This window comes from Elaeis guineensis, chromosome 15, assembly GCF_000442705.2.
Source record: "Elaeis guineensis isolate ETL-2024a chromosome 15, EG11, whole genome shotgun sequence".
Lineage (NCBI taxonomy): Eukaryota > Viridiplantae > Streptophyta > Magnoliopsida > Arecales > Arecaceae > Elaeis > Elaeis guineensis.
The window spans coordinates 67,582,203-67,606,038 of record NC_026007.2 but is presented as its reverse complement, the minus strand read 5'-3'; the positions used below and the strand labels follow the sequence as shown (position 1 = coordinate 67,606,038).

Below are 23,836 nucleotides of genomic sequence, written 5' to 3'. Positions count from 1 at the left end.
CTCAAATAATTAGCTTTACTTCTCGTCTTCTTTGGTACTCTGATAAATCTATTAGCCCTTAAATATAGATTTGTGGTTTCTAGTAATCTAGTTGCTTTTTAGATACTATGATAAATGCTTATATATTATATATGTAATTTGGAGTGTTTATTATATTATTTATATGATAGATATATACATTAATTTCTATCTTCAACACGTACATGAAATAACAAATGCAGTGGTACGTACCCATATATTCTTCTGTGGAAAATATAACATTAAAACAATAAAACATCATAAGAAATCCAAAATTAGAATTTGGAGGCTAGAAGGCCAAATCAAAGGTATTTGAGACATACCCATGCATACCCAATGGTTCGCTTTGGTGGTTCAATCTTCGGTTTAACGCATACCATACCCAGACTTAGTATGGGCTCGATCGTTTGCTTTTTGAACTTTGCATAGGAGTTATGTTTTCTTGTCTATATCTGATGATTTTGGTAAAAGAAGAAAGAGGTATCAAGCGTCACATTACTGTGGTCTTGGCACCGAATCTAGCTGTGTCCTAAGCTATTGATGCCTTCCATTTGGTTCCATGTCATTGTCTTTATTCGATATATCTTGCTAGCTTTTGCAAAGTAGAAACATGCCTCTTGAGCCAAAACCATACAAAAAGAAATAGTTTAACCTTAATTTGACCAAGAAGCTTTCATCAATTTCAGAGTACTCCAGCTGTCCTAATAAACTTCTACAACTGAATCTATTGTCATGATATTGTTTGTTTTTTGTAGGATGTGATGTGGAGAATCTTTGTGAGGAACTTGAAGCAAAAGGAGAGGATGGTAGGCATCTCACAACCCCATTTCCTTTCCTTTTCTAAATGCCCAAGATACCTTGTTGGATGGTAGGATTTCTACGGTTGATCACAAGTTAATGTTACAAAAGGGGGCAAAAAACCGCAAGCCTTGGCATCAAAGACATCTATTCCATTTTGTTGGAAACATTAAAGGTAACTTTAGTGTGTTGGGCAGCACATATAATACATTTGTCTTAATATCACAACCAGCAATTTGCTGTAGGGCATTCTCGATCAAGTTCAAGAATGAAATCCAAAACTATTGTGGGATGCTTTTAAAGTGACTCAACAAGTTGGCTCGGGCATCATTGACCAAATGAGATTATTACATGTGTTTGTTCTACTTTTATCTGGTGTCATAGTTAAATACCCTCCATTCCCAACATCAAGGGCTGCAATTAGATTGGTCTAATCTCAATTCAGTTCGATTTGGGTCTCAATTTCATAGATACAATCCGATATGTTGAACAATATTCCTTGACAAAGTTAATCTTGTTGTGCTGGGTGATGTCTAGAACAGGTTTGCTCTATGTCTATCAATACTTACAATCTAACCAGAAATCTAGACCTAGATTTGTAGCTCAACCTGCTTCAAGAGTTGGAGATCTAAGTCGACTGGATTTGTTTTGGGTTGACTCACTTGACACCTATACTAACATATGCAGTTGATGGAATATTTAAGTCCAATCTCTAGCATGGTTAACCATGGTTTGTCCCTTCTTGACTTGTTTTCTTTTTCTATCTATTTGAGACCAGGAGAATTTTGTTTACTTTGTGTCTACATCAAAACCGCCTTCCCACATCTCCACCCCCTCTTTTTCTACCTTTAAAACTGAAACCACAAGCTCCAATTCCCTCAGCACTCTCAAGCCTTCTCCAATCACTGTCTTCCCTCTTCTCTCCTCCCTCCACTAGTCTCCCATCTCCATGAAAGGAAGAAGGAACCACCACCTTAGCCCTGTAGGAAGCCCATCTTCCGACACCGAGTCTGGTGGTGCAATCGCTGTGGGTCATGGCCTCGACTCGTCCCCAAAGGAGCAAGACCGCTTCCTCCCCATCGCCAACGTGAGTCGCATCATGAAACGGTCTCTCCCCGCGAACGCCAAGATATCGAAGGAAGCTAAGGAGACGGTGCAGGAGTGCGTGTCGGAGTTCATCAGCTTCATCACAGGCGAGGCCTCCGACAAGTGCCAGAGGGAGAAGAGGAAGACCATCAATGGGGACGACCTCCTCTGGGCCATGACCACCCTCGGCTTTGAGAACTACATAGAGCCCCTCAAGGTCTACCTCAATAAGTACCGGGAGACTGAAGGCGAGAAGAATTCCATGGCAAGGCAGGGTGAGCAGTCCTCCATTGATGAGGGGCACCACAACCCAAGTTCTACTCATGGTGCAAGTGGTGTTGGTCCGATGGCTAATAGTAGTATTGTGACTTCCAATGCTAGCCTTATGGGATTTGCTGGTGGGTTTTACTCTGCCGGGCCACCTCATGTGGCTCCACAAGGCTTTGGAGGGGGAGGACGAAGGATGATGGGGTTTGGAGAGAACTCCAAGATGAATGATTTTGACATGGGTACGGTCAATGAAGGTGGGGATGGAAATGGTGGTAGAGTTTTGCCTAGCCAGCTTCATGGAGTTCAATGGTGATAAATAAATAGCATATAGTGCTGTTTTCTCTCCCTTTGGAGATGGAAAATGGTCTCTCTTTCGGGTAGTTGCACGCCTGCATCCTTCTTTCTCTAATACAACATATGGTTAAAGAGATCGAAGGGAGAATGTCTATAAGAGAAGGAAGGTGTATTAATTTATGCATCTTTTATATATAAGTATATTATATATCTCACTTTGTGTTTAAGCACTTGGAGAATCTAGAGCAAAGGGTGCCTTAGTCTTATATGAATATGGAATGCTCTTTGCATGATGAAAATCTCTGATGTGTTTTTGCTTTTCGAGATTCATGCAATAATTAGACACCCCCCCTTCATAGAGAACATTTCTCCCTCTCCTACTTCCTGAATAATGTTTCAGAGAAAGAGATGAGACATATAATTAGACATCCCCTTTTCTTCATGGAGAACATTTCTCCCTTTCCTTCTGTCTGGAGAATGTGTTAGTAAAAGATATTACATGAAAGTGTTGACAATAGAAGTTTTCTACAGTTTGGGATATACAACATTCAATATAAGTTTAAAAAAAAAATCATTTTCTTTTTTTATTTTGGTTGCTTGACTGAAACAAACATGTGTCATTTAGCCTGTTCAGCCAATTCTAGGTCATCTTGCTCCATGATCAGCATGCATTTAAATTGTTATGTACATCACAATACAGTCCATCTCTCTTGCTCACTTGGATGTCAGCTTGAGATAACTCATGTCTCACCAATCACAGTCCTCTATTTCATCCAACCAGATTTATAGTTTTCTTGGACTTGTATTTATGTGTCATAAAGGAGAGAGAATGCAGCATTTTTTCCCTCTAGCTTCTCCTTTACAGGTGGCAGTGGCATATTTCAAGGTGTCATGTCTATCCAGCTGCAAGAGAAGAGTAGTAGACTAAAGTTTGATATTGTATTGATTATGGGTATCACCTGTTTCCCGCTGACCACATCCCCTCGAAGGGTTTCTTAGGCTGGAAGATGATACCCAAACATTGGGTTCCTTTGGCTGTCAGGCGGTAGAGCACTGGGCCACGTGAAGTCCACTCATTGTGATTGCTAGTATCTTAACTTAGAGATGCCGGCCGGAATCTTACGTCGACGTCCTCAAGCTCATAATTCGAGTGGACGTGTCCACTTTTATAGTTTTAAAAGAGGTTATATTTCCACTTTCTTTGTTTTCGTTCTTTGAAAACATATCTTTATATGGTTATGTTGATAGAAATTGTAGTAACTTGGGTCTTTCTTGGCATATGAAAATCTGTCACATACTCAGAGGTTGCAATAATTTAGGCTCTGGAGGATTCGTTACCTTTAGTATATTACTGTTCTTCTTTTTATGGAATAATATTGCTAAAGGGATCTTCTACAGCCAAAGTTGTAGGAATTCTCTTTAGCTTGTGCCATGTCAGATTTTGATAGGCTAAAGGAGTTCTCAACAACTAGTGTATATGTTGATTTTTATTTTAATAGGTTAAAGAAATCAAAGTGGGAGTGCACATTAGACTCGTTGACTTTAGAATAATTTCCTCTTGTTTTCTTCAAGGTGCCAAAGACATCAGTCCTACGTCCATAAAAAATGTAAGGAAAGAAAGAAAAGAGAAAATAGAGCAAAATCAAAGAGAAATCAGCATATCCATGATAAACAAGAGGAATTAAAATGCCACTGGATCATGACCATGGCACCGTAACAAACTTGGCTTAATAACTTAGCGTTTAAAAACAATAATAATAATAATAATAAAATAAGGGCTTAAATTTTATTTATATGCGATCATATCAATAATTCCCCAGTGCCGATAAGAAGTGATACCTCAGCCAGAGCCTTCATGACACGTCCAACAAGAACCATGAGACATCATGGTCCACTCGAAGACCAGGAGAATCAGCCATTAAAGTAAACAACAGTATGTGAAGCCAAATTATGCGAGGTCTATTAAAAAAATTAAAATTATGCACAAGGGTGAACTTGAGAGAAAACTTTCCCTGAGCCATGATGAGTAAAAACAAGGAGCAAGTTACGAGGCAAGGATGTCCAGTCAGGCCGGACCTCTTATCTCCCTGCATGTGAATGCACCTGACATGGGTTATAGAGGTCCAGCGTTTCATTTTCACCCACTGTCAGAGAACCTTATGTTCCGCAGGGGAGGTAAAGCCTGGTTGCTCTCTCTCTCTCTCTCGCTATATATATACATGTGCGTGTGCGGTGTGTTTGTATATTATAAGAAGAGAAAAAAGGAGGAAAAAAATTGCTAACAGCCTCGAAGCTTGCAACAATAGAAGATAAACATCGCATCTGGCTGATCGTAATGCAGGCAATGCTAAGTTCCTTCGGAGCTTTGCTCACTTTCGTAACAAGACACTTGAAAATTCAAATGTTGGTAGAATTACATCAGGATTTATTTGGGTACACAGAAATCCAGCTCACGGTAGGTTGAGACATCCACCACCAGCTGAATGCAGCAGAAGTTAAGAAGGGTGCACCAGCTAGCTAATTGAGTCTAATATCAAGGCTGCCAACAGATAAAAGGATTGAAGGTCACAGCTAATTTTATTGACTTCCACAATTTGTGAAAATGTTTGGAAATGCCTTGCAACATCGTAGGAAATATTTTTACAAATTACAGGCACTTTCTCAGTATGTAAATAAAACCATCACCGCCTTCCACTTCTAACATGAGCCATCATAGATAGAAAAGAGAGAAAAAAAAATGATTATCTCTATCAAGATAGGAGGGTGATCAGGAACGAATCTCACCCACTGGCAGTATCAGAAGACAAAAAATTGAACCAAGCTACTGCTGTTAGATCCTTGATCCAATTGTATAAGATAAAAAGGGCACTCTCCTCTCCTCAGAAATCAAAATTGCTTCTGGTCTCTTCAAGGTAGAAGCCACAAGCAGATCCGGTCAAGAATTGAGATTCCCAAATATTAAGCAAAGCTGCTCAACAGAGTTCTCATTACATTACAGCATGAGCTTTACCATAATACCTATTTATGTACGGTACCTGCACAACACCACCAGAGACAAACCCAAAGTCATGAGAGAAGAAGCACATCAGGAAAAAAAAATCATATGACGCTAGTGATCAATGTCTTATCTTGGCCTGGAAAACAAGGAGACAAGTGCAGGAGCCAGAAATTCTATGGCAACTAGAAAATGAATTGCGAAGACTGATGCAAATAGTTAACTTATGAATTAAACTATTTTCCAGTAGTGAAATCAGGAAGGCCAATATATGAAAATTATCAAGGAAAAAACCTATATACAAGAACACGGAACACGAACCATTGCAGCCCCACTAAATATGCATGACACCTGTGCAAGCACAAATACAATCAGCAAATACCTTCACATTGCTTATATCAGGTGTATCTGGTGTTTGTACAGGGTAAAACTTATAAAACAGCATGTTCTCGAATGCAGCTCTCATCTCAGGAGCCATATCTTCAATGGCTTTCTTTCTTGCTTCCTTTGCCTGCAGAGACACGAGAACTAAGCTTTTAATGTGCTCACCAAAACCATTATTATTAAATGCCAACTGCCTAGAGCCCATGGGTAAAGAAAAAGGAATTCTTTTTTGATCAGCATACCAGTCGTTGTTCTCTCTTCTGTTCTCTAACCTGCTCCTTTACATACTCCTGACAAAGCATGTCATGTTTTATAGTTAATGATTATGGAAAGCAGTCCTCGACTCTCCATTAGCATGAGTTAAGGGAACTATCTTATGGAAGTGGTATGAAGACTTGCAGGTTACATCGAACATACCCTGTCTGTTAGGTGTGCACATGGAAGACAAGCATGTGGACATGAATATGTATGAGTGTTTGTGTGTGTGTGTGGGGGGGAGAGAGAGAGAGAGAGAGAGAGAGAGAATACTTATTTTTGTTCACATACCTTGAACGCATCTTTCTGATCATTTGGTAATGCCTCCTCCTCGATGAGTTCGTCAGTGAATTCCTGGGGATATCATGAAACCATTAATTCAGATGAAAAGGCTAAAAGCAGGAGCAACAACTCAAGTAACAACAAAGAGAAAAATAGGGCCTTTATTCTTCTGGATTGTTCCAGACTACAAAGGGTCAATCACAATGGTAATGAAGGCTGAAAAAAGTGCAAAAAAATAAATATAACGCAAGAACTGGTATCTAAATACCTCAAGATCATCCAATTCCCAGTCAAAATCACAGACAACCTACACAAGTAAATAGTCAAGGCATCAAAACAATGAAAAAACCATAAAACTGATTCTTGAGCAAAAAAAAAAAATTTCTGGGGAAGTACTTCTGCCTCCTATACCGATATCTGCATATAACAGTATATGTGGAAAATAGAAATAGTTAAGGTTATTAGCTATAGTGCATGTACAAAAAGAGGGAGCCGCTAAATATAAGGCAATTTAAGTAAATTCTAAATTTTCAAAAGATTCACAAATAATTAGCTATTAATTTTTGGAAAAAAAGGTTATTGTCGGCTCTCTGTTACCAAAACAACAAAGCCAAGGATTTCTTTTTCTTTTAAAAAAAAAAAAATTCAGGATTGGAGGTTTAGTTTTTGGGCAGTTTTTTTTTCTTTTTTTCCTTCTTCTTCTTTTGGTGGGGGTGGGGGTGGAGGTGGTGTCCGAAAGGGATAACCAGGCTGGAAGATCAGCCAGGAATCCTAGCAATAAGAGGCTAAGATTAGAATGGTCTGCTCAGGATCAGCATAAAGATACCTGTGTAATATTTCAACCGTTATATAGTGTTTTGCAAATCTGGTAGTCAATCCCTAGAGGATGTAAAATTCTTGCAGAATGCAATTAATTTCAGATATCATAAGCATCTACTTAAGTTCATTTTGAGCTATTAACATGGAGAAAATATTGGAATGAAAAAACTGACAGCAAAGCAGACAAAAATAGACCACAATCATTCAAAGTCAAGGAAGAACCAGTTATTAGCCAATCAAAACCAAACTTATTGCTAGAAATTAGCTTACTGGTGGTTCCAACGGAAACATAATATTAACAACTGTGTCATCTTCATCCTCATCAGCTTTCAAAGGTTGAAAATCTGTAAAAAAAATCATGCAAGGGTTTGTAAGAACGACATTACCAACAATGTAAATGGAAAACAACTTATAAATCATATAGCTCATCTTCTAGTGACGCTTAAAATATCTTTCAAAACAAATATTCAAAAAACAAGAATGGCAGCAACAGTTAAAAAAGAAGAATTTTATTCAGTAGATTAAATATAAGCAAGCAGTAATCAACAGGCTCTCCACTTGTAGTAATACACTAAACAAATTTGAAGATTTTTTTCTGCTCAAAACCATGGACCACAAAAAAGAAACATGACAAATCTAGGCATCAAATGTGATTGGGCCTAACGAACAGCTCAAGTACTTCTTCATTGTAACATGCAGATGCAGAACAAATAATATTAATTAAACCTGATCATGTTGTGCAAGAAACAGGGCTAGGACTGTGACTTTGACATGATAACCCAGGGTAGCGATTTTTACAAGCTCTAAGCCAGCATTGAATATTAAAACACTCAACGTCATATTTTAAGATGGCAACATAGGAGACAGCCAAGTAATGACTACAATGTGTTAGTTTGATCCTTGTGCTACAGTAAATTTGGGGAAATAAACAAAAAACAGAGAAAAAAGATGCATATTAAAGTGTGGGGAAATAAAAACAAAAACAAAAAACACAGAAAAATGATGCATATTAAAGTGCCTGATTATGTATATTTCTGCTGTAGCATATTTCTGCTGAGATTACCCATCAAAACTATGGTTTAGAAAATATCCATCCATCCATCCAATGACTACAATATGTTAGTTTGATCCTTGTGCTAAAGTAAATTTTGGGGAAATAAAAACAAAAACAAAAAACAGAGAAAAAAGATGCATATCAAAGTGTGGGAAAATAAAAACAAAAAACAGAGAAAAAAGATGCATTTTAAAGTGCCCGATTATGTATCTCTCTGCGGTAGCATATTTCTGCTGAGATTACCCATCAAAACTATGGTTTAGAAAATATCCCATCCATCCGTCCTTATGATAGGTCTCGGTCTTTGTAGTATCGAGAGCAAAACGAATGCGCTTCCGCCACAAAAGTTCAAGCTGCTAGCAAGGACACATAAGTTCGCTTGAGGAGGTCCTTCAATCCCTCTCTTTTCCTATTGAATTGAACTTCCATTTTAGCTGCCCTCTACCTAGGGTCGGAGATTGATTTACAGGTACAACTTTTGTAACTTCGTGGTATACCCATGGATTAGCCAATTCCTATTGGTATACCATGAAGTTACAAAAGTTGTACCTGTAAACCAAGCTCCGACCATAAGTAGAGGGTAGCAAAAACGGAAGTTCAATTTAATAGGAAAAGAGAGGGATTAAAGGACCTCCTCAAGCGAACTTATGTGTCCTCGCTAGCAGCCCGAACTTTTGTGACGGGTGCGCATCTGCTTTGCTCTCAATCCTACAAAGACCGAGACCTATCATAAGGACACGGATCAATTTGAGAAATGGATAGACCTATCATAAGGATATGGTGTGGTTTGAGAAATGGATGGATCAATGTATGGATGGATCGATTGGTTGATGGATAGATAGATCAATCGATTGATTGATAGGTAGGTAGGTAGGTAGATATAGAGAAAGAGAAAGAGAGAGAGAGACATATAGAAAAATAGATAGATAGATAGAGATAAGAGAGAGACAGACAAATAGATAGATGCCTTAAGAAATCAACACATAAAATCCAAACAGCCAATGGAGGGATAGACAGACAGATAGATACTTACTTTGAGAAATCAACACATAAAATCCAAATAGCCAATGGGGAAGAACATAAGGTAAATTACAAAATCCCTAAGATTCATGTTTGTAAAGGAAAAACCTGCCTATAAACCTCATTCTTATTAGTCAAAAACCTAAGACAATGAGTTATATTAGGAAATCCCATTTTAACTCTGATCAAATATTTCACCATCACCAAAGAAGGAATAACCACTTGAGTAAATGGTAAAAATGTAATGTTTAAATTATGTTCCGAACCAAAGAAAGCGTTTCTCAATCAGCTAAAAGAAGCTATTGAGTATAAAGAAAAATTCGTAAGTGAATTATCTTACGAAATCAAGAACTCTAAGATAGACATAACCCTATCTAATCCTAAGTTCCGAGAAAACGTATTAACTCTAGAAAAGTTATCAATTTGCTTATCTTTTGCTTATGCTTTCATATACTTTACAGCTAACCTATTTTGTTTGCTTTGTCTAGCCTATACATATTTATTTATTTGTCTACTTATCTATTTGCTTTACCTGTTAAAAAATTCAAAAAATTCGGACTTTATCTTAGGTTGTACATGAGGTACTCTTAGTTGGTATCAAAGCCAGCGATTTGGTACCCCGTACCTCTGTACCTAAATTGGTATCAAAGCCAAGGAGTTCTTTTATGGGGTGAAGAGGTGATAGGTAGCTTTGGAATAGGACGCTCATGGCATGGCTCGTTCATACCCGTGTTAAGCCGAGAGGATGTTTGAAGGATTTTCTTTGAGCAAATAGGAATCCTTTGCGGATTGAGCAACGTCATACCTATGGCTAGTATCATCAAGTCGCTCACAAGAAGTGCCACTAGGCCTAAGAACAATGAGGTGACTTATTGCATCAAGATGATGTCCATAAAAAATACATCTTCTGTATGTTTTGAAGAAATAGAAAATAATATAGATAATTAAGAGATACCTAGGATATCTACTTATGAAATATATCATAAAAGAAGTTTTCTTTCTAGATGTAGTCATTATATACAAACTATTGAGAGAACTCTCTCAATGGATTCAGCTCAAAAGACAATCCAACTTTTGAGTCAAAAAGATTTAAAAGAAATTCCATCCACCTACAAATATCTGCACATAGGACTTGTTCAGATAGCAGTTAGACCCTTAGCAAGAAGATGTTTTAACACCACAGTTCTTGACTGCCTAAGGGGATTGCTGAAACCTTAGATTTGTGGACTCCCTTTTAGAGCTTATAGAGGCTAGTCTAAGAGATGGACCCGTATTCTTTAATGTTGGTCCTGACCTCTCAATTTCATTAACTGATCCAAATATTCCAAACAATCTCCCTCTTAACCTGCAAACTTCAAGCTATGAGATGAAATTAAGAATAGAAAACATATCTGTTACCTACAGAATCTACTACAAAACCATGACCACCATTAGTCCAGGAGTAAAATTGACCACCCTTGAAAAGGATGGACTACTTTATTCATAGCCAATCCGAAAAACAATCATTTGACCCCTAAAAGATTAAAGTGGGAAGGAATTTTGCTAGAAAAATGAACTCTAGAGCAAGTAGTCGAGCCCAAGAAAACAATAAATATCGAGACAGAAAAAAATCATGAAAACTCCGGATGGAAACGTAGAAATATTCTTCTCATCCCGTAAAAGAATCACTCTGGATAGAAGACTTTCTACTTCAAACATACCAACCACCTTAAAAGATCAATCCAAATCTCCAAAAGTGGCGTATGCGACTTATGCACAGACTTATGAACCTTTTAGTTCTAAACTAGAATCAAATGTCATAGAGTTAACAAAATTTCAAATTGACAAAGAACTATTGAGGAAAGATTTCTACAGACTGAAAAATGTATAAAGAAGGTTTTGGTTCTTAGATACCAAACATAAAAGAAAAACAAAATTTTTTCAGAGACGTCTAGTATAAATAAATGAATGCCGAAGAAAGAACAATCCCTTTCTTCGAATAGTTTTGCAGACATTACACCAAAGACCTTGAAGATGTTAGATTCGAACTTCAAGTTGCTATGCTTAAGATCATTTCCAAGAATTGAAAAACTGTTAGGGGGGCAAAAGTAGAGTCAGTACATCCATCCTTAAAACCCATCCAAGTAGGAGTACGGATTAGTCCTTTGAAAAAATTTAATAAAAGGTTTCATAAAATGCCTAGAGTGGAGCATCTAGAATAGATTGTGGAGCAACAAAACTATACAAACCTTACCCTCAACGCCATAGAAAAGCAAACAGAGAGGATCGAAAACCTACCGGAGAAAAAAGAGAAACCCAAAAAGATGATAAGGAGATTGCCTCAGATCAAACAAATCAAACCACTACAAAACAATGATGATAAAGCATCCTCCTCAATCTCCTCTAAAACTGCTCCTATGTTTCATTCATATGAGCTGGGATCAAGAGTCAAACTAAGATCCTTCTTCTTAAAAGAGTTCATGGACCAACTCGCCGAAAAAATATCTTCCTTGAAACTTAAGGACACAATAAACTATTTGTCCAAAGAGTCCTCTAGAAAACCACACTCCTTCAAGAAAGAAGAAGGCTATTCAGCGAAGAACTCTGATAAAGAAATATCAGAAAAATCTGATGGAGATAAATGAAATCCTAGAAAAATCTAAGGATAGAGATGAGATTAACAAAATCTCTAAATATAAGCAGACAGTACAGGCATCTAAGATTAAAAACTATTATCTTAGACCTACATATGCAGATTTGCAGTTTGAGGAAACCCCTAACACGACAACCGCTATCCAATTTGATGGTAGAAGCCTAATAGAATGAAACCTCGATGAACTTTCAGAATACCAGATAATTGTCATGTGTCATCAAATGAAGATGTGAATACCTACAAAGTCGATGGAAACTTAGAGAAACAAACCATTTTTATGATCGTATCAAGTTTCTCAAGACAACTGAGAGATTGGTAGGACAATTACCTCACCGACTATCAGAAGCAAAAAATCCTCAACTCAGTTAAAAGGGATCCTAAAGGAAACTATCTTTTAAATCATCCCTCAGATGCATTATTAATCCTAGTCTTAAATATCATTTATCACCTTACAGGTGATTATACTGATATTTACGAAGATGTTAGAGAACAACTAATAAATCTTAGATGTAAAACAATGTCTAATTTTAGGTGGTATATCTTTTTATCCAAGTTATACCAACTTCCAGACCCAAACCAGAAGTTTTGGAAAAAAAAAATTATATCTGGACTACCTCCCTTCTTCGCCGAAGGGGTTAGAACCCACCTAAGGCAAGAAGATAAAGGTAGCATAAACCATGGTCAATTGGATAAATAGCCCAAAAAATACAACTAGTTGAATCTGAGCTCTGCAATGATCTAAAAATCAGAGATCAAATGAAGAGATAAAGATTGCTTGGGAGAAAAGAATTAGATGATTTTTGCCAACAGTTTGGACTTCAGCTAAAAAAAACGATACTAGAAAAGACAAAAAATCTCTAAGAAAGATAGGGAAAAATATTTTGGAAGAAAGACTTAGAAGAATCCTAAAAGAAGGATGACAACTGAGAGGTCATTTCCGAAACCCTACACCAAGGGTATTAGGAAATCTCTTTTTAACTCTAATCAAACCTTTCATCATCATCGAAGGAGGAATAACCACTCAAGTGAATAGTAAAAAGATAATATTTAAATTCTGTTCCAAACCAGAGGAAGTGTTTCTCAATCAGCTAAAAGAAACTGTTGAGTATAAAGAAAATTCATAAATGAATTATCACACGAAATCAAGAACTCTAGGATAAACCAAACCCTGCCTAATCCTAACTTCAAAAGCTCTTCACCATGGAGCTGTGCAGCCTTTTGCATCGAAAACATGGTGCAAAAGGAAAGAGGTATGCCAAGGGAAATAATCAACTACAAACCTCTATAGTATTACAATGGATAAAACATCTAATCCCAAATAAACATGAAGAAAATCGCGACCCAATTTTCTTCAGTGAATCATCCAAAACCAAAGAAATAATTCTTCCTTCATATTTCATAAAAAAATAAGCTAATGTTTTCTATAGGTTCACATTCTTACTCATGAAGTTGTATCAGCCTTCTACAAAGTCTCACAGAAATCTTCTTTCCCTACACTCATTCTTTGATTATGCATTCTCATTCTTTGATTGTGTACAGAGATGCGTATATATTTCTGCACATTATTAACCAACATTGAAAAAATTTACAAAATCCTTATAAGACTATTTTCTTTAAATCTTGTAAATGTTTTTTTGAATGACAGGAAGATCTTATCACAAAAGAGTTCATATAACTAGACGATAAGAAATCTAGGCTCAAGAAAAATCCTCGAAGAGCTCTAGAAACAAAACCTCAAAATAATATTCATATGTCAATAAAGCTATATGAATCAACTCTGAAATAAAATCAACTAACACTATTCTTTCTATTTTTCGATAGAAAAAGGACCATTCAAAAGAGAGGAAACGAAAAATGGCCCTTAGACAAAAGATCAAAATAAAGATCTAACTGCTCCACCATTCTACAACCTAGATCTTCCTTATGGGACATACTCCATAATCTATGAAGCATGGGAAGCCCATTTTCTTAATCAAGAAAGGGAGTATAAGAAAATCATGACAAGTCTGGTAAAACTTCTGACAGAAAAGAAGTATTCTTTGAAAACCATCAAAGAATACGTTAAATTGGTGGGAGGACAAGGAATCCAACATACTCTCAAAGTCATCTCTCTTAACAATCTTTGTGGGTTGAAAGAGACGCCAACGATGGTCAAGTTAAAAAGGCTTGACTATTGGAGAAAATCCAAGAAATTCTAACTCCTGAACTTTTCGAAGATATCCATCAGAGGGCAATCCAACCCAATGAAACAAAAGAACTTCTTAAAAAATCGCAAATATTTCTTATAGATAACTAGACGTATCCAAAGCTCTTCCTACATTTAATCAATACATTCAATAGACCAAAGGAGGCAAGAGCACCTGTAAAAACAATCTCGATAGACTGCTTATTAGCATTTAACATATTTTCTCCCACTGTCGCCACCATACTATATTACTTAAGAAAAATCGAGATTTGCTTGAAGCTAGACATACAATGGGATAAAAGCAAAAAAAATAGTAGACATTGAGTATCCTTTCGAAATTTATCATATTAGTACTGTTAATGAAGACAACCATGTAGGATTTCTGGCAGAACAAAACAAAAGCGAAAAAGCATCACCAAGAGACTTTAATCCCAAAATCTATGAAATAATGTTATACTTAAAAGTTTATTGGGCAGCAAAGAAGCTACAATGACCAAATTATTCGGCTGATGGGAGAGTCTAAGTGACAACCAACCTTCCTACAAGAACACCAACACCAAGAGATCCAAAAGACCATCAGAACAAAGAACCATATCTCAAATGAAATACTATGCTCAAGATTGAAAATTATTCTGAAAGGATATGGAACTAGGCACTATTCCAAGAAGGGATTAATGCATGCGTAAAAATTAAAAAATAATATGGTGAATGTTGCGGTCAGATTCAAATCAACATCCAATTCAATCCAAAAAGTTAGAAGAAGAAAAAAAAAATTTATACTAACCACCTCTATCAAATTAATGGTAGAATTTTTTTTTTTGCATGATGATTTACTCTTAAAATAGAAGTAACGATCAAAAATCAGAAGACCAAAACAATGAAATCAAGCTAAGCCAGCAAATTCGAAGATCAAAGCAATGACAAAACAAGAAAGCCATCTCTGACAAAAAAAGATAAGACAAATAACATCTATAGTAAGATTCTTTGGAAAAATAGACAAGATGTCTATAGAAACCAGATTGGACGTCTATAATAAAATTCTTTACCAAAATATACAAGACATCTACAAGAACCGGATTTCAAAACAAAGCAACTCTTGGACTCCAACTCATTTGAAATTCACGGACTTCAAACCAAATAAAGTCCGCCTGTTCCTTCCTCATCTATAAATAGAGAGGAAGGGTTCTACCTAAAGACATCAGTTGAGAGAGAAACCACTTCACCTATCTCCCAACCACCTTTCACCATCCATCTTCCATCTTTCATCTTCCACCTTCCATCCTCCATTCTAATAAACCTATGTACATAATGTAAAAACTAGTAAAGAGTATGTTTGTAAAGGTATGCTTTCTAGTGTACAAAATCTATCCTTTGTAAAGCTGCTACGTAAGTTTCTTCTCTTTAGCAATAAAATCTTATATACTTTGTTCTTTCATTCCGTGCATTATTCTTGCATTTTGCATCTTTAAAATCCAAAAATCAGATTCCTACAAATCTAAAATACGGATTAGCATTCAGTACGGTAGCAGCTATTGTATAAAACATACTATAGTGGTTACTATAGCAGAACTGTAACAATACTATAGCACGAAAAGTAAATCTTGCAATCATGCATGAGCTATACTGAACAAACAATATAGCTCTACCTTTATAGTTTCTATTGTATCTATTTTCTTTGTTTAAAAGTTATCTCTTTGCTTATGCTTTCATCTGCTTTACAGCTAACCTATTTTGTTTGCTTTGTCTAACCTATACAATTTATCCTATTTGTTTGTCTTATTTGTTTGTCGACTTATCGGTTTGCTTTATCTATTAAAAAATTCAAAAAATTCAGACTTTACCCTGAGTTGTATGTGAGGTACTCTTGGTATCAGAGCGGACGATCTGGTACCCCTACCTCTGTACTTAAATTGATATCAGAGCCAAGGAGTTCTTTTGTAAGGGAAGAGGTGATAGGTAGCTTTTGAATAGAAACTGTAAAGGTAGAACTGTATTGTTTGTTCAATATAGCTCATGCACGATCAAAAAAATTTTCTTTCGTACTACAATATTACTACAGTGCCACTATAATAGCCATCTTAGTTTGTTACCGTGACAGCTGCAATAGCCGCTATAGTATGTTTTCTACAGGAGCTGCTACGATACTGAATGCTAATACATGTTTCAGATTTATAGGTAGAATCCAATTTTCGAATTTTTGAAATGCAGAATGCAAGAATAATATACAAAATAAAAGAACAAAATATATAACAATTTTATTGCTAAAGAAAATGAACTTACGTAACAACTTTGCAAAGAAGAGATTTTATACACTAGAAAGCAAACCTTTATAAACACTCTTTACTAGTTCACACACTACTATGTACATAGGCTTATGAGGATAGAGGATGGAAAGTGAAAGATGAAAGATGGAAGATGGAAGATGGATAATAACATATAGAAGATGAATGGTGGAAGATGGTTGGAAGATGGGTGAACTCTCTCAACCAATGCCTTTAAACAGAACCATTCCTCTCTATTTTTAGATGAGGAAGGGGCTGGTAGACTTCATTTGATTTGAAGTCCGTGGATTTCAAATGAGTTGGAGTCCGAAAATTATCTTGTTTTGGAATCTGGCTCATATAGATATCCTATCTACTTTTACAAAGAATCTTATTGTAGACATCTTGTCTACTGTTATAAAGTATCTTACTATAGATGTTATTTGTCTTGTCTTTCTTTATCAGAGACATCTTTCTTATTTTGCTATTGCTTTGATCTACAAATCTTGCTGGCTTAGCTTGATTTCATTATCTTAATCTTCTGATTTTTTATCGTTACTTATATTTTAAGAGTAAAATCACTCTGCAAAGAAAAATTTCTACCATTGATTTGATAGAGATGGTTTTCTACTTCTCAACCTTTTGAATTGAATTGGATGTTGACTTGAATCTAACCGCAACGTTCACTATATTGTTCTTCACTTTTACGCATGCATTAATTCTTCTTGAAATAGTGCTTAATTCCATATCTTTTCAGAATAGTTTTCAAGATTGAGAATAGTAAATCATTTTGAATATAGTTCTTTGTTCTAAAGATCTTTTGGATCTCTTGGTGCTGGTGTTCTTGTTGGAAGGTTGGTTGTCACCCAGACTCTCCTATCAATCCAATATTTTGGTTGTTGTAGCTTCTTTGTTGTCCAATAAACTTCTAAATATGATATTATTTCGTAGACTTTGAAATTAAAGTCTCTTGGTGATACTTTTCCACTTCTATTTTATTCCATCAGAAATCCTACATAGTTGTCTTCATCAACAACATCGATATGTTAAATTTAGAAAGGATACTCAATGTCTTTTATTTTTCTTGCATCTATCCCACTGCATATCTTGGAGTCAAGAAAATCTTGATTTTCCCTAAGTCATATAGTATGGTGGTGATAATGGCAAAAAAATATCAAATACTAATGAACAATCTACCGAGATTGTTTTTATAAATGCTCTGATCTCCTTTAATCTGTTGAATGTATTGATTAATCTAGAAAGACTTTGGATACATCTAGCCATCTATAAAAAATATTTTCGATTTTTAAGAAGCTCTTTTGTTTCATTGGACAGCGTTGCCCTCTGATGGATATCTTCAAGAAGTTCAAAGATTAGAACTTCTTAAATTTTTTTCTAACAGTCAAGCCTTTTTAACTTAACCATCGTTGGCGTCTTTTCAACCCACAAAGATTGTAAAGAGAGATAAGTTTGAGAGTAGATTGGATTACTTATTCTCCCACCAAGTTATAGGGTTGAAACCATATCGAATACCATCATATCCATATCCATATTTGTTTTGTCTGACAAGTACAAATACGAATATAGCTATTATTCACATGCAAAAAATCATATCCATATTTGTTTTAAACAGATACGGATACAATTCGGATACTGAAATATGGATATAATTACGGATATTACTTAGATAATTAAACTTTATAACCACATAATCAAAGATATTACTAAATAGATGATAAATCAAGTTAATAACATGTTTATATGATTGTACATTTTTCTTAAAAATTAATAAGTGCTACATAAAATTATATAGGATTAGATGTAAATTTGGATATTTAGATACGGATCGGATAATTGTCTATCCATATCCATATCCATTTTTCTTTAATGGATATGGATACGGATACGATTGATACGAATATTAGTCAGATCCTCAAATTTCTGTCCATATCCAGATTAATTCGGATACGAAAATGAATCCAGACGATAATATCCATACCACTTTTATCCTTAGACAACGGTTATAATATCAAGGGTTTTCTCCAACTGCAAATCTACATATGTAGGTCTAGGATTAAGGATTCAGATCCCAACGAGATATCCCACAAGATATCAGAATAGGGTACCATTCCATATAAGTATCTTGGGACATCCTTTGTCCTAAGTGTCGGGACGGGACAGGACAGCGGCACGTCCCATTCCATGAAAAAATCGGAACAGCCCCATCCCACGAGATTTGAAATCTTATCTAGATAATAATTTTTAATCCTAGATGTCTGTACTATCTATTTATACCTAGAGATTTTGTTAATCTAATCTCTATCCTCGAATTTTTTTGGAATTTTACTTATCTCTTCATCAAATTTTCTAATATTTCTTTATCAAATTTCTCTGATGAAAGCCTTCTTCTTCCTTGTAGGAGTGTGGTTCTCCAGAGGACTCTTCGGACAAAAAGTTTATTGAATCTTTGAGTTTCAAGGAAGACATTTTGGCGGCAAGTTGGTCCATGAATTCTTTAGAGAAAGAGGGTCCTAGTTTGACTCATGATGCCATCTCATGCAAGTTAAACATATGAACAATTTTAGAAGTTGAGGAGAATGCCTTATCATCATTATTTTGTGATGATTTGATTTGTTTGATCTGAGGCAATCTTCTTATCACCTTTTTGGATTCCTCTTTTTTATCCAAAAGGTTTGATTCTCTTTATCTACTATCCTATGGTGTTAAGGGCAAGATTTGTGTAGTTCTATTGCTCCACAACCTATCATAGGTTCTCCACTCTAGACATTTCACAAAGCCCTTTATCAAATTTCTTCAGAGGAATGGCCCATACTCCTTTTATTTGGATGGGTTCAAAGGGTGGATGTACAAATTCTACCTCTGGCCCCTAACAGTTTTTCAGTTTTTGAAAATGATCTTAAACATAGCAACTTGAAGTTCGGATCTTACATCTTCAAGGCCTTTGGTGTAGTATTGGTCAAACCATTCAAAAAAAGGATTGCTCTTTCTTCGACATTCATTTGTTTATACCAGACCTCCTGATAAAGTTTTTTCTTTATCATAGGTATCGAAGAACCAAATTCTTTCTATGTTTTTTAATCCATAGAAATCTTTCCTCAATAGTTCTTTATCAATCTAAAATTTTGTTGACTCTATCACATTCAATTCTAGTTTAGAACTAAAAGGTTCAAACGTCTGCTCGTAAGTCGCATATGCCACTTTTGGGATTTGAATTGATCCTTTATAGTAGTCAATATGTCTAAAATAGAAAACCTTCTATCATAGTGATTCTCCTACTAGATGAGAAGAGTATCTCTACATTTTCATTTAGAGTTTCCATGATTCTTTCTACCTTGGTATTTATTGTTTTCTTGGCTCAACTACTTGCTCTAGAGTCCACTTTTCTGACAAAATTACTTCTTCCACTTTAATCTCTTAGGGGTCAAATGATTATTTTTCGAATTGGCTATGAATAAAGTAGTCCACTCTTTCGAGGTAGTCAACTTTACCCCGGACTAATAGTGGTTATGGCTTTGTAATAGACTCCATAGATAACGGCTATGTTTTTCGTTCGTTTCATCTCATAACCTGAGGTTTGCATATTAAAAGTGAGACGGTCTAGAATATTTGGGTCAGTTAATGAAACTAAAAGTCAAGATCAATATTGAAGAATACGGATCCATCTCCTAGACTAGCCTTTATGAGCCCTAAAAAGGAGTCCACAAATATGAGATTTCGGCAACCTTTAGGCTGCCAAGAACTGCAATGTTGAGACCTCTTCTTGTTAAGGGTCTAACTGCTATCTGAACAAGCCCTTTTTATTTAGTTCATCAAAGTCATGCAAGTTCTACAACTCCAAACTCCTATGGGCTCTCTTTCTATTTCAGCTAGAGCACACATGATGAGGTCCAAAAGTCTTTCTTCTTAAATATAGTGATCCAGATGTTGCTTGCCAACAACATTCCAAACCATTATTTAAGGTACCTAAGATGTGTATCTCAGATGTATCCAAAAAAGGCCCTCTCCATATCCAATACCTTTACTTTTAAAATTAAATAAATGGATACCTAAAAGAATTGCTTAGCATATATCATGCCCTAGGAAGCATGGATACTTCAAATTGCATGCCATACACGTATCAAATACATAGTAGATACTGATACTTGTTAAATACTTAGATACATGTTCCTTACTAATTTAAAGTATCCTAATTTTCAAAAATAAAAAAATAGTCTACTTCATACACTTGAGATACTTCCCTAATACATTCTAACATGAGAGAGGGTGTTTGCTCTTTTTTTAATATTAACCTTTAGATAATGAATGGTTAATTTTATAGTCTACGATGTTATTATTAAAATATGAAGTATGTGTTGCAGTCTATGGATTTTATTGATGACTAAATAATGAGCTTGTGAAAGTTGATTGTTATTTTAGTAACCTACCATGCTCTATGGATGTTTTGCACATACGTGTTTATTATTTGTGTATGTATACATCTGTATATAAAATACGTACATATATTCAATTATATATGCATGTATGTGTGTGTGGACCACACACACACACACACACACACACACATATATATATAATCATATTAGCAACTATTAGAAATATTAGCGACTATTAGAAATATATTAACCAGGATAACACCCAAGTCCCCCGCCGGTCCTGTCGGTCCCTCATGGTATCAGAGCCTGGGGAGAGAGTAGTATAGAAAGATCTCGATTTGAGGAGCAGCAGAGACCTCAATCTAGACGTTCAGGCTTGATCCGAGGAGCAGTAGAGTTTTGGTAAGAACTTTTAGCTTGATCCGAGCAGTAAAGTTTTGGTAAGAATCTTTAGCTTGATCCGAGGAGCATAGTGGTTGTATGACTGGTAGTCACCTAAGTTTGGTCTGAGAGCATAAGTATTGTACGACTGGCGGATTGTATAACTGACGAAAACTCAGATGTACCTCCAAGTGTAGGGCTGCTTCAGGACATGTCATTGCCGATGAAAGGCCAAGGAGAGCCGCTAACCGGCGCAGGTAGTAAAGATCGCAGAAAGACCCTTCCTATGGCACCCTAGTTGAGTAACCATTTCAGATCCTCGTTTCAGATCCTTCTATGTTAAGTCTCCAAAGAAGGTACGATTTCAGATCCTGCTGTGTAAAATCTCCTAAGGAAAGGATCTCTTACTTTAATAATACTGTTAAATCTCCTAAGATAGGTATCTTTTCTTGATCTTCCTTTACTAAGTCTTTCCACCTTTGGAATTGTTATCATAGAGTTGTGGCAAAGATCTTGTAGAGAGTCTAACGTATTGATAGAATATCCCAAGTAATAGTATTAAGTATCTTCTTCTATTGGTCTTTTATTCTTTCTACAATTAAGTATCACTTTTATATTCCTTATAGTATAGTCTCTAGCTGTATATTACTTAGATAAGTAATTACGAATCTTATTCTTTTATTCTTTTATAGTTACTTAAAAATTTTCTTAGATACATTCTTCATTCTTCTTGTAATTAGACCTCTAACCTAGTCATAGCTAATATTTAGACACTAACCTTATAAAGTAGATAACTTTAAATAAGAATTTCATTCTTTGTAATATACTTAAATCTTAAAACATGAGTTTCTTGTCAAGATCTTCTTCTACTAGTTCTTCTCAAGGTGAAGGATCTGACAAGGCTCTTATAGAGCTCTCTAGAAAACAGCTAGATAAATGGATAATCCCAAAAGTTCCTAGAAGTTCTATTTACAAATCTACAAACTGGTTACTACCAGACAATAGGATTAAAATAATAAAATTCACTGTCCCAATAGAAAAAGAACATGAATTAATTCCAATCATAACATCAGAAATAGTTAAATATGCTCAAAAGTCCAAATTTGAATTTATCCATATAAGCCCGGTCCAAGTGGCAGTAAAACCATTGATTAGGAAAGGAATTAATAATGCCATTCCTTTATGTTTAAAAGATGGCAGGTTTCTTGATTTTCAGAATGCCCTTTTAGGTATGATTGAATCTAGCTTATTTGATGGTCCAATCTATTTCAATTGTAATGTAGACCTCACCATTAAAACTAAGGACAAAAACATTCTAAGAAATTTAAAATTAGAAATAAAGCTAGATGGATTTAATATTTTACCTGGATCATGCCCAGCTACGGCCATGATTAGAGTATGTTACAAAACCCTAAACACCTTAGAGCATATAAGAGTTGTAAACAAAAGAACTTTGGATCAACAGACTATTTTCAAATAGATCCAACTAAACGAAATGTGTTTGTCTCAAGAACTTTAGTTTGGAATCAAATCAAGCTTCCTGATGACTGGTTACTAAATAAATCAGTACCAGCTATCAGAAAAGAACAAAGTAAATTAGATACAATTATTACAAATTCTGAAGGAGATGTTTCTATTAGATTTCAAAGAGAAACTCAAAGAAGCTCAAGTTATAGGTTAGAACCTGCACAAATCCAAATAAACCCATCCAGACATAGTTGTTCCAGCTCCTCACCTTCAAAATTAAGTAATATAAACTTTGAACCAAAAATCCCTCAACCAAGATATGAAGAACTTCAATCTCCACCTACCTCTCCTACCTATTTCCAAATGACTGACAAAAAAGACCGAGAATTATATGTGATTAGCACTGAATTTGAACCAACATTAAGAAAGGACTTAGAAAATTTTAAAATGCAAATAAACTTTTAGCAATCCACTCCAAAGAACAAATGAATAGATTACAAATTGAATACTACACCTTTCTAAAAATGACTAGAAAACAAATATCATCCTCTAAATGGTACACACTTATAAAAGAAAACTCAAAAGACATTAATATGATTTTAAGAAACGGTAAAGAAATTAAAAACCCAGAACCATCTAACCAAAAATTATAATCTCCTGGCAAGATGGAAAAGGAAGAGTCATTGAAAAAATATATCCTCTTCAAGAAATTAGAATACCTGTTGAAGAAACTCAAATAACAGCCTCTCTATTCAAGATTAAAACAGATCCACCAGAAACTCCAAATGATAGAGACATTAAAAATATTATAGAACAAAACAATTTTACAAATCAAAATCTTAAAACTTTAGGTGATCAATTAATTAGAGTAGAAAAAAATGATTAAAGAAGAAAAGTTTGGAGTTCAAGATAAAGTCTCTTTACCCATTTTTAAACCTTTTGAAATAAACAAAAAACAATTAAGAGAATTAAACACTGATATTATGGAAGAAATAAATAAAAGACTTCAAGCAATAGAAGGAATCCAAAGAATAGAGGATACCCCAGAACAGTGTTAAACCTAGAACAGTAGCCACCTTGACCCAACACATTTCATCTTCATCAGAAAGTGAAATTTTTAGTGAAGAAGAACATCAAGTAAATAAGATTACCAATTAGAGAGGTTATCCTAAAAAAATGTATTACCCAAGGCCTACCCTTCCAGACTTATTCTTAGAAGAAAAATGACAAATAAGCCAAAA

General features: G+C 35.3%; 2 protein-coding genes across 2 annotated transcripts in view; one reads left to right on the top strand and one right to left on the bottom strand.

Annotated features, from left to right (window-relative positions):
- The first annotated feature begins 1,662 nt into the window (after nucleotides 1-1,662).
- LOC105058365 (nuclear transcription factor Y subunit B-1) lies at nucleotides 1,663-2,808 on the top strand. Its single transcript, XM_010941269.4, has one exon. It carries the CDS (start codon nucleotides 1,766-1,768, stop codon nucleotides 2,483-2,485), a length of 720 nt encoding a protein of 239 aa, XP_010939571.1. The 5' UTR covers nucleotides 1,663-1,765; the 3' UTR covers nucleotides 2,486-2,808.
- Nucleotides 2,809-5,022: 2,214 nt separating this feature from the next.
- LOC105058364 (protein HEAT INTOLERANT 4) overlaps nucleotides 5,023-23,836 on the bottom strand; it is a 38,808-nt gene continuing 19,994 nt past the window's right edge. Inside the window, exons 9-14 of the mRNA XM_073249449.1 lie at nucleotides 7,472-7,545; nucleotides 6,651-6,689; nucleotides 6,392-6,454; nucleotides 6,088-6,135; nucleotides 5,844-5,972; nucleotides 5,023-5,501 (exon numbers count right to left, since the gene is read on the bottom strand). Of these exons, the coding sequence (XP_073105550.1) occupies nucleotides 5,454-5,501; nucleotides 5,844-5,972; nucleotides 6,088-6,135; nucleotides 6,392-6,454; nucleotides 6,651-6,689; nucleotides 7,472-7,545 (401 nt within the window). The 3' untranslated portion in view covers nucleotides 5,023-5,453. The remainder of the gene's footprint in view (nucleotides 5,502-5,843; nucleotides 5,973-6,087; nucleotides 6,136-6,391; nucleotides 6,455-6,650; nucleotides 6,690-7,471; nucleotides 7,546-23,836) is intronic.